The 11,993-nt window shown below is 34.8% G+C and overlaps 1 protein-coding gene across 1 annotated transcript; it reads left to right on the forward strand.

The window, feature by feature from the left end:
• The first annotated feature begins 716 nt into the window (after positions 1-716).
• KRT222 (keratin 222) lies at positions 717-7,881 on the forward strand. Its single transcript, XM_026072902.1, has 6 exons — positions 717-812; positions 2,562-2,690; positions 3,461-3,681; positions 5,558-5,634; positions 6,344-6,455; positions 7,668-7,881. Exons 1-6 carry the CDS (start codon positions 717-719, stop codon positions 7,879-7,881), a joined length of 849 nt encoding a protein of 282 aa, XP_025928687.1.
• The last annotated feature ends 4,112 nt before the right edge of the window (positions 7,882-11,993 follow it).

Raw genomic sequence — 11,993 nt, forward strand, 5'->3', positions numbered from 1 at the left:
GCCACAAGGTGCAGGAGCATTCTGTACCATTAGCAGTGCTCGTTTATCTTCCTCTTTTTGTGTTCCTAGTCCATAGAAACATAGAAACGTTGGCTGCAAGGATGTCTAAAAGTCCAACACTCTTTCTAAGTGGGATAATCACCAACACTGGATTAGGTCAGCCACACCTTTGCCCAGATGAGTCTTAAAAAACTTTCAAAGATGGAAATTTGGCAACGTCCCTAGATAACCTGTGCTTCACAACCCTCCTGGTGAAGGCACATTCCAGCAGCATTGACAGCACTATGGGTGGACAGCTGGAACACCATTCCCTTCCCTTGCGTTCTATGATTGCACTCTCACGCTATGCAGCTGTAATTTTGTTTTTTGTTTTTTTTTAATCTCTTAACTTCCAAAATTTTAGGTTGTAAAAAATAAAAATTACAGTGTAACAAAAACATAAAGACGTTGTATGTATTTGTTTCTGCACATTTTTAGGTATTATCATGTTAATCACTGCAAAAGTGATAGATATTTGTATTACTAAACTTATTTTTTAAAAACAATTGCAAAGCTCTGACCTTCCAGTGCTTCTTCAAAAACAGAGCTCTGCAGCTTTAAAATCTGCCTGTACTTTCTCTCGCGCTCTGTTCTCACTGCAGGCACTGAAGGCTCTGCAGCAGCCGGCTCATCCTATCAATAAGGTTCAGTTAGCCAAGGTGGAGGATGGGAAGAGAATGGAACTGTCCCAGCTCCTCAATGAGATCAGGGCAAACTATGAAACGCTCATCACCAGAAATCAGATAAAGACCATCATCTCAACAAGGACCCAGGTAATGACTTCATACAGACACGCACCTTCCAGAGTAAGGAGACAATCCTTGTCTATACAATTCCTGCCTCAGTCTCCATGAGGTACAGTATTTCCTTTTCAATGCAGCGTATTATTGGGGAAGGGATTTTGATTTTACTGCAGTAAGACTTGAACTAGAAGATAAGGAAATATGTTTTGTCTAGAGTATGAAATTCACACTAAAGGAATACTGTGTAATGCATCTGGATGTTCTTCTGTACCTGCAACGGTGATATTGTGGTGATTTAAAAAATGATGACATATGCAGTAACATGCATAGCTCCATTTAGTTATCCCAAAGGAAAAGAGTATCTTGGAAATCAAAGAGATTGTACAGAAGCCATTTATACAAAGAAGGCTTACAGTTTTTAGCACCTGTATAAAAGAAAACTGTATCTTCTCAAGAACTATTTTATATTGTTCTCAGTAAAACTGTCATACTTTTCAGCAAATATTATTTGTTCTTTCATGTAGATTTATTAAAGGTTATCAACACACAGTGCTACTATTATAAATTTACATATAGAACATCTCTAAAACACAACTGGACTTTAATAAAATGGAAAAAAACATTTACAACCATCAAATGCCAGGAAATTCAGGCTGAAAAATAGGTATTATATCACCCTGTTGTACATAAGGATTGCAGAAATTCTAGGCTTTTTTTTTTTTTTTTTAAACCAGGCCAGAGTATCTACTACAAGCTGGCTAATCTACACAGTACTCCAATGACACAAAGCAGCCATAAACTAGATAGTTAAGCCAAGTTCACATTTGTGTTTGGAACAAAGCAGCCAGTCTACTGATATAATCTGGTCTCATAAATTCTGCAGTACCTAGCCACAAAAGGACAAGCAAAGAATACTGAGCTGAAGAGTGTTCACTTGTGGATTAACCAAATGTAGATTTTTCACCAAAATAATGACCTGATAAAATTACAATAGGTTAGTATATTACAAAAAAAAAAACAAAAAAAACAAAAAAAAACTTGTTTTATTTTACTTGCTTACTAAGACCTGAACTAAAGACTTTATTTCCTTAGAGTTGATGGCATCACAAGAACCCATATAAAGCAGTAAAATATGCAAAAGAGCATGTACGGTTTCAAGTGCTTATGACATCCTCACCATTTGCAGTAAAATCCAGAACTGTAAAGGAAAATTTTCATCAGCAAAATAATCATTCTAGAAGCCCAATGCATTAGCATATTGTCTGAATCACAGATTACCTCAAATCTGAAGTGACCCCACATGAGCTCAAGATGGGCTTCAAAAAATATTTTAATGGGTTAAAAAATACATTTTCTTGCAAATGCAATAAACTGTTGTTTAACTATTTATTTTTCTTTTTTTAGAATAAGCTTCAGCCTTATCTGTGGCAAATCATCTCAGATAATATGTTAGATCAATTCAGTTTAAGTTTATTAATCCCACTACAACTGGGGGCCCACTTTTCCCACTGTACATGTGAATAACAGGTTGCTTCACTTCTGAATTAGGTCACATTTAACATGGCTATGAGCATACATATGGAGAGCACACCAACTTTTTCCTTCCCATGCAGCAGTGTAGGGGGTTCCTCACTATACTGTACATAAAAGATTAATTCATCACTACTAGCTTTACCAAATTTATATGAATCTAAAAAAATCGCAATTAGAGATTTTTATGTATTTTATTTTCATTGTTTAAATATTTTAACACTGTTATCTTTTTTATATCTACTGTAGCTAGAAGAAGCTACAATTAAAAGAATGGACAGAGATGCAGAAGCATTAAAGGCAGCCAGAGCAGAGCTCAGTGAAGCCAGACGGCAGTGGTACCATATGCAAATTGAAATTGAATCTCTCCATGCTGTGGTAAGCATGGTAAAATGATACTTGAAATCTCCCGGAAAAAATAAATGTTTTTCTTGATGTAAACTACTCCATAATTCTGCATATGAGACAATCACATCCACTATAAAGTGGAAACGAAACAAACCCAGAAATAGCTTTGCCTTGGATTTTCAGCTCAGCACATAAATCACTAACCAACAAACAATAACCTTATCAATTGCTAATGTTTAAGACTATCCAATCTTTTGAATCAGAATCTGTCATTCAATATAATACAACTTATTTTTTCACTCCTGCCAAACATACACTTGCCTGATATTCCCCTGTCAAGTTCCCAGTTATTCTACTGAACCAATTCAGACCATGTTCACTGTTATAACTTTTTGTGAATGTATGGCTCAAATTTATCAATACATTCACGATAGAACATGTCAGCGATTTATTGAATTTGGTAACATAGGATACAAGAGTGCACAGACCGCTCAGTTCGTGTATGACACCGAGCTGGCTATCATTTTAACCACACAGGCAAAATCAGTGACCTGTGAAATCAGTGGTAGTGAATTGCTGGTAAAACAAAAGGCTAAAAAATTTTTTATTCTATCTTGAATCATTACACATTTTAGAGGGAAAATTCTCAGCAAAAGTTTTATCTTAAAAGCTTTACTTCTGTTGCTAAAAAGAGTCTTAAAAGAACTGGTTTAAAAATACTGTCTGATTGTTAATTAAGAGCCTGTATAACATCTTTACACATACTTTCTAAATCTTAAAATATGAGTTAAATTTAACAGGAAAAGGGTTTGGAACGTTCACTGCGTGCCACAGAGCAGCAGTACCATATGCAACTTCAAAATTTAGAAGCTGAGATTGAAAGTTTAGAGAAAGAGCTACAGGAAGTGAGAAGAGGTATTGAGAAACAGCTTCAAGAGCATGAAATTCTGCTGAACACTAGGATGAAACTGGAGGAGGAAATAGCAACATATCGCAGTCTGCTTGAGCAAGAAGAGAACAGGTATTTGTTGCATAGAGAAAGAATACTCGAATTCATCTTCCATTTCAGAACTCCTCATTGAAATAATCATCAGAGTTGTAATTACATGAACCAATCATTAAAAAAATTACATGCATATTACAGTATAAAATCCTTTTAAATGTTTTCATTTTATCTTATATGAATATGTATATATACTCATATATATACACATACATACTCAAAAAACAATATATTAAATGATTTCATAAACAAGCTCCAAGACACTAAAATGTATCTTTGATAAAGCCTGAAGCATTTCTCTGTTTTTTATGTTTATATTTAGGCATGTTACTGGTTTCCTTGAATTTAGCTTTTAGACTGTCTACAAACAATTTGGGTTCCAACCACAGCAACTGTGAAAATCATTTAATACTCACCAATTTGTAATGAAAACGCTGTATTTTCATTGTATATATGTTCATAAATAAGAGTTTAAATATATATATATGTTTAGACTAATATATTACTAAACATTTGCTTCAGGGCGTCTTTCACATAATTACACATATTGGATGTAATTCATTGGTGGTATTTCACTGTCACTTCAATGAACTTATAAAAGCATAAAAAAGCAAAAGCAAATTAGTCAAAACTTGTAAATATTGTTTTGTGCTGTAATAATGTACTATCTAGCTTTAACTCTTTGAGAAAAGAACATTGCGTAATTGCAATTGCCTACACAAGTTAATCTTTGCAGGTCGTCTTTGACACATATACACTACCTTGCTTTTATATTAGAATGATCCTTTGCAAGCTGCTATGAAAAAGTGAATTCCCTGCAGTCATCAAAACTCATCTAGCAAATTGCAAGGACAATGCATAACAAAGGCAAGACACAGGTTTACATGTCATGTAAACAGAACAAACATTAATGGAACTCTCATGATAAAAAATAAGGGCTTTCTCTTTCCTAATTTGCAAAAAAACTTGGCAGGAAAAGACGACTCCACATTTTTGCAACACAGAATATCTCCACATTATATTGCAGATAACCATAAGATTACTGCATCCTCACTCAAAGCACTGCATGTTAACGTAGGCTTTGTATCATGTTAACTGCTTGACAGTTTGTTTGTCTCAGACCATCAATGAAGCAAGCCCATATGCATGAAATTCTGTCAGAAGTTCATATCTCATCACACCGTGGATATCCATTTGCATGTGAAGTTTCTATTACCCAATATCATTCAGTGTGTTGAGTCACGCAGTTAGGAGGATTTACACTAGGATACTGTTAAAGAATATGCCTTTGAGTGACGCTTTCCCTTGGTTCCAACTCATCACGGCTGCCCCTTTCTCTCCCTGCTGCACAAATACCAGGCACAAGAGCGGCAGCAACACAAATGTCAACAACAAAGAGCAGAAGGAAAAGGCAAGATACCATGTCCTGCACTCAGCACTTGTATCTTAACAAAACCAGCGCACTCTTCCGAGAGCTTTCAGTGGGATGTTGCCTCCCTCAGCCATCTCTAGAGAAAATACAGGGTTTCAGCCCAACAACCTCACGCACGTCTGCGCAATGGCATTCCAAACAGGGGGGCAGTTTCCTATTTAATACTTACAACTCTGTGAGAACATATACAACTCAGTCTTCATGAGATTAAATAGCTCTTCCTGGCAAACAACAAACTGAGAAAAAAATGAGAAAATAATGATGAAATATACACAGAAATTTTCACCAACTTTCTTTGGTTCTACACTCAAAATATAAGAAATCCTAACAAATAGCTACTACAGTCAACCAGAATTTCTCATGGTTCTTGCATTTTTTAGACTTTCCCCAGTTGCTCATAATACAAGTTGTGGATTAAAATAATTCAGTATTAGTTGATTGTAATGATTTTTACTTTTGCAGGTTTCGTTGTTCTATATCTGACCAAAAGGATGACAAAAAACCTACCACTAGCAAGATTGCCTTTACCCTGCCTTCAAGTGAGTTTTTTTTATAAACACTCTTTCCCCACCTGAGTTTCTTGAACAGTAAATCACATACTTGTTTTTCATAGCAAAATCAATACAATACTAAAAATTTGCAAGCCAAATTCCAATACTGCATTAAAGTATATTAATGCATCCTCGCATCAGATATCGACATGCATACTGGATTCTGTATTTAATTATCATATAGTTAGGAAATAATTTTTTGATTTCTCAGTTTCAGATATATTGCCATATGTTCCAGTCTATCTTTAAAAAACAGTTATATGCTGGCTCTAGACACAGGTAACACCAAAAATATATACATATATATATAGAGAGAGAGCTCACTTATCTCTAGGCAAGGCCACAGAATATACCCAGATTTGGAAGGGAGGGCACACTGATATATCATTTTGTACCAGAAACTTGTTTGCCAGAGTTTAATTTGTATAGAAAAGGGCATAGAAAGCAGCACTACTATTCTCCAAGAAAAGGCAGAAAATGCTTTTCTTATACGACTGTATATACCAGATGATCTGTTAGAAGATACAACATTTAACTGAAAGACTACAGCCCCTGAAGGAGGTTCCTAACTACTGAAAAATTACCGGCTATTATAATAGGATCTTTTTCTGGTATAGCAGGAGGAAAAATACCTCCAGTTCTTGTGCCCTGACCTTATTTTTCTCCATGCCTTGTATATCTGCATTTTCTTTTATAGATGGTGTAAAGAAGCATGATATCGAGAAGGTGGAATTGGTGTCAAAACAAGCCATGGAAATATTAGATGGAAATATTATGAAGGAAAGTGCTGAAGCTCATGGCACTATACAGTAAGATAAACATGAATTTAACAAAATAACAAGTATAAGTAAATGGTGGGCACTACTTCTCAGTACCCTGACTTCTCCTTTTATTGGTATGCTATATCATTTTCATAGAGCAAAGATGCCCCAGAGTAAGTTATATTGACTGGCATGTTACTAATAAACTAAATTTTAAAGCCCTTTTCATTAGCATTTATTTAATAAGCTAATGATATCATAATGATGCTTCTAATTGGTAATTTCCATTTCTGACAAGAATGAAACTATTCATAATTCAGTTAGTTAAGGCTAAAAGAGATCATACCATGTTTGCAAAGTCCCTCTAGGGCATATTTATATTTATGCATGTAAATTCAGGAAACTTCAAACTAGGTTCCTTGGTGGGCATGTGAAAGCCTGTTTAGTACATATTATTCATCTTAATTTGCTTCACTCGTGTTAGATTGCATCATTCTTCTGCTCTTTAAGTTCTTTTGTATACTAGCATCTAACATAACATTTAATATAAATCGTAGTGTACCATGTCACTAATATTTAACTATAATTACCTGCTGAAATCATGTAGAAATTCTTATTAAAAATAGATGCCATCATATGGTCTAACATACACATTCCATACATGAAGCTTATTTTCATACATAATTTTGTGCATCTTATACAGATAATTTAGATACAGATCCTGAAATACACTTATAGGATTAAATCAATACTTGGGATATTTTGGTGCCTAAATATCACTGAAGCAGCTGAACCTTCACTTCTCCGTATTTTAATTCTGCCTTTTCTTTTTACTGTGGATCTACATTCTGAGGTTTGGAACTAGAATTAGATTTTTCACCTTCCTTTTTTGAAGGCTTTTGGATGCACGAATTTTGTCCTGCCCACTATAGTACAGCGGCTTCTTACAAACAAGTTGAGGTTGTATTACAAACTTTCTCCTCGGCAGCAAGCTGCCTGATGCGGTTAGAGCAATGGTTTTCTTTTTTTTATCCATGTTCACTTAAAGTACAAAAATCCAAATATAAGGAAATCTTGCCCTTTATTTAGCTTTCCTGAGAATGCAGCTGTAAAAAAAAAAAGAATTCTGGTGTCTCAGAACCTAACAAAATAACTTGACACTCTATTAAGCAATTTCTCATTACATTTTAAAAGCAGTCCTGAACATACGCATTGCATAACACCTAAAGGATCACAAATACGTTTGCTTTATTGTTTCAGGACAGAAAAAGTGGATGAAGTTATCAAAGAATGGGAAGGCTCCTTCTTTAAGGACAACCCTCGCTTAAGGAAAAAATCAGTTTCATTGCGCTTTGATCTCCACCTAGCAGCAACTGATGAAGGATGTTTACACACTAAACAGAAAATGCTCCCAGACATTGAAGTCAGGCTGGTAATGAGGAGGTCTTGCAGTATTCCTTCCATCAAACCGTGACCTACAGCAAACTAACCCAAAGTTCGTTTGTAATGGGCTCTGGAAAAAAAACTGTAGAGGGACTTACATGGCCTCTGCCTGTCTTGCTACAACTATAAAACCTTACCAAGTATGTACTTTGATTAATAAAATAAAAATGTGCAAGTCTTTTAAAGGAAAGGGAGAAGGACAAGGGAGTTAGATTTTGAGAATCTAACTTCTACTAGTTTTTTACTCTGGGTATGGTCCTTTAATTTTCTCATTATTATTGTTACTTTGTAGTATTTCATTACGTATTTAAGAATTAAACTATAACTTTATACCTTGACATATGCTGTCTTTGTAAAAGAGAAACTGTTTTCTCTTTCTGGAAATGAGAACTGCATATTTCATTCCCATAATTATTCAATATTGCATACTCATAATGACTGATGAAACCTTGTAATAGTTTATACCACAAGTGTCATACTTATTGAAATGAATTTTAAAACATTTTCTAAAAACAAAAAACTATATGCAAAGATGCTCTTAAAATACATAAAATGTTAAAAATTATTTTCTTCTAAAAGTGGCTGATATTTTTAATCTTTTTTTTTAAGGAAGTAACTGATCAAAAATTTATTTCCATTATATAATCATACACACATTTCTTAAAAGGGTTGTTACAAAAGAATAATATTTAGCCATATTATCCCACTGATTTTTAAGCAGTAATTTCCACTGAAAATCAATTGCTCTCTTATTTGTCCATGTATACCTCTACTATAACTTTCTTAGCCATATTAAGTAAAATTACACCCTTGAATTGTTCAAATTTAAGGAGTCAAACAAATTAAATACCAGTATTAAAAATATCTCACAAATTACAACAATGTGAATTCAAACAACTTCAGCAAATTCCCCTTTTGAAAAATCTTGTAGGTAAGTTATGCTCTTGATCTAGTACATATAACAAATGATTATTATGCCAGAGTACATCTATTATAGCTTCACCTAAACGGACAAAATAAGGTCTATATATTTAAGGTAAAATTCTGCCATACGGATTAGGTACCCCCACTACTATTCAAAGTAGCTTTGGTCAAATACAAAGTACAGTAGATGACCTTACATCTTTACACAGAAAAAAAACAGAAACAAAACTCAGACATTTTCTTTATGAGGTCAAAAAACAAATTTCAAACAGAATCATATTAAGACACAAATGACTGTTGATGAAGGTTTTTAAGAGGCACTGATGCCACAAACTAACTCAATCTAAGTCATAGGGATAGCAGGGGTTGAGAATCTAGGAAAACCACGTACAATATTTACTGGATCCATGGTAGCATGTAAAAATTTATTTGGGGTGTCAGTAACTGCCTTATTACTTATGGCATGTGTAACAAAAACTGATACTGCAAATTTTTCCAGTATTAAGTTATGCTTCTATCTTTTGTTAATGGTACGAACAATGCATTTGTACGGCCCACAGTTCTGTATCTACTGTATAAAGCTGGCTAAGTATCAATAACCTTAATATTGATCTGGTGTTGTTAATACTTGAGTATTTGGCATCTTGAATGTAATAGCCTGCCATTGCATTTTCACTATGCAGTGTTTCTTTGTGCTTATGCTATGTACATTTTACAATACTTGAATTTGAACTAAGTTTTAATTGCTTTAAGGCACTTTAAACAGAGATATGAATTTACCAAAGTAAACGATAGTACTACGATAAAAAGTAATAAAACTGAGTTTGCCCATGCATATTTTGTGAGTTTAATATGTATATCTTAAGAAGAAAGGAGTAACAGAAAAATAGCAATAAATACAATAAAAAGTCAATAAGAAGAAATCTGTAGCACTGCAGCTGAGTGTTTTTTAAAGCTCTTCTCTACAATTACTAAGTCCCAAATTTCCTAAGAATCTTTATCATAACATGTAGGGTGTGTATCCTTCTTGGACAACAACAATTATTCTTTTCTGGTACATCCAGTAACCCTGACTAGATCTCAAGTACTTTGTTCTGAGCTCTGCACAAAAAAAGAACAAAGACAGCATCTGGCAGACAAAGTTTACCATCTAAAAGATAGCAGACAAGCAGAAATAAATTGCAAGTAAGTACGTGTCTTTTACCACTGGGTGTTTGGCTTACTCTCTGAACCACAATACTTCTTGTGCTTTTAGCTTATCTAGTGCAACTCTAGAGTTTTCCCTAATGATAGAAGCCCTTCCCAGCATAATACAGAACACACATCTGACCCAACCTTGCAATACAATGTACACGTTATTTTAAAAGAGAAAAATTACTGTTTATCTATAGTAATCATCCTGACCTGGAAAACTAAGTACATAGAAAAAATGTTGACTTTATTGATATACATTATTTTGTCCATACAAGGGCCTGACCTCACAGTTTCTGAAACCATTTCCCTGACTTTAATGACAGTGTAACTTCATCATGAGCTGTCCCGTGAACGAGAAATTTATTTCACCTACATAAAGTTCCCATTATATACCACTGAACTCAACTGCTCATAAAATACACAACTCCTGTCTGATGTGTGAAACAACTGGGATAAACCCTGTTATATTTTATGATCACAAAAAGCGTCCGTGACAATGGCAGGCGGGCATAGGAAAAAGAAGTATGCACAACAATATCTTGCCCTGATTTTAGGGCACTTTAAAGTTGAATTTAAAAATGCAATATGGATGCATGGTACTATGGCAAAGAATTCTTCACTGCTAAGAGACTAATTAAATTCAGACAAGCTGGGCTGTTACCATCTAATACCTGCAAATGTCTGATGTAAAAATGAGTTTGATTGCCTCAACCTACTTTCCACTGAATATATGTCCTCATTACAAAGTTTATGAAACTGTTGCTAATTGAATAGAATATCCTTTCACAAAAAGTCCCCTTTCCTAGTAACTGTGAAGACCAAAGACATGCTACAGGTCAGCACTGACTTCGTAACAGGCATATACAAGTGTGCAGTGTATAGAAACAGACTCCTATAACTACTTACTAAAAAACTGTCTTAGCATTTTATCAACAAAATCATGTTATTAATAAATTATGGAGGAATGCATGAAGCAGTCAAAACCAGGAAGAAAACAAGGTTATATTTAACCTCTTAACAAGTATTTTCTCACCTGTTCTTCACAAACTTCTATCGATGTGAAGCTGACTATCTGAGGAACCTCTGGGTTCTTATATTCTTTTAATTACTAAATGGAAGTTGCAGATCATTCTATTGTTCTTCAACAAATTTCCACTGTGGCCATAGATAGCACACTGTAAGCAGATGAGGGCAGAGTTATTCTCTCTTTGTCCACAGAAGTGTGTTTAAGAACAAACTTGTTTAGATAAACTGTAGGCATCAAGAAATGGGCCTAACTTGCAGCAACACAGGAGTCTATTCAGTTAAGTTTTTTTCCAAAAAACCAAAGATGTTTCTGCTTACTAGCTTGTCAGGAACATTCAGTTTGGCTTTCCTTCAGCTGCCATATTCACCAGGTCCACCAAAATCTTCCTTTATAAGTGTCTAGAATTTCATCTTATTAGCCATATGACAATATTTCAACTCCCAGCTTTGCATTTTTATTTTGAATTCAGTCACTTCAACAATTTTCACTGTACAAAACCATCATATGTGGAACTTCGATGTCTGAAATTGTTCGTGTTCCTCAGACATTCAGAGCTGCGAGGTGTACTGCCTTCTGTATCTGCAAGCTTTTCACCTCCATATATGACACCTTCGCATATTTATGCAAAATTGTTCCAGATTATTTCAGAGCTCCCTGTCTAGTCTAATTTACAGTCTTCTACAATTCAGCTGCTAAGTACTTGAGCTGGTCTGCCTGATTTAATCCAAAATTAAAACCTACACAGCTTTATAACTGTTTCCTCATAACCCATATGGTTAGTCTTCACTATGCTCATCGTCGTGCCATTCTGCAGGCTGGCCTATTTCCTCTAGGCCATCTTTCACTGACACACAAAATCTTCTCAGTTTTTCCTCACAGTACCTTAGGCAAGAGCAAACTTTGGGCTAAATTTTGTTGCTGCTCAACTTCTCTGCAAAGCGATGTCATTCCCAGATCGTTGCTTTAGAACTGCAGAACCCATTTTACACGGAAAAACG

Source organism: Apteryx rowi, unplaced genomic scaffold (genome assembly GCF_003343035.1).
Source record: "Apteryx rowi isolate R43461 unplaced genomic scaffold, aptRow1 scaffold_1092, whole genome shotgun sequence".
NCBI lineage: Eukaryota > Metazoa > Chordata > Aves > Apterygiformes > Apterygidae > Apteryx > Apteryx rowi.

Excerpts from the sequence above, each read along its gene's own strand:
- KRT222 (XM_026072902.1), top strand. The coding sequence starts at position 717 with ATGGAACTGTCCCAGCTCCTCAATGAGATCAGGGCAAACTATGAAACG. Across the intron at positions 2,691-3,460 it reads TTGAATCTCTCCATGCTGTG|GAAAAGGGTTTGGAACGTTC; the intron begins GTAAGCATGGTA and ends TAAATTTAACAG. Across the intron at positions 6,456-7,667 it reads GAAGCTCATGGCACTATACA|GACAGAAAAAGTGGATGAAG; the intron begins GTAAGATAAACA and ends TTATTGTTTCAG.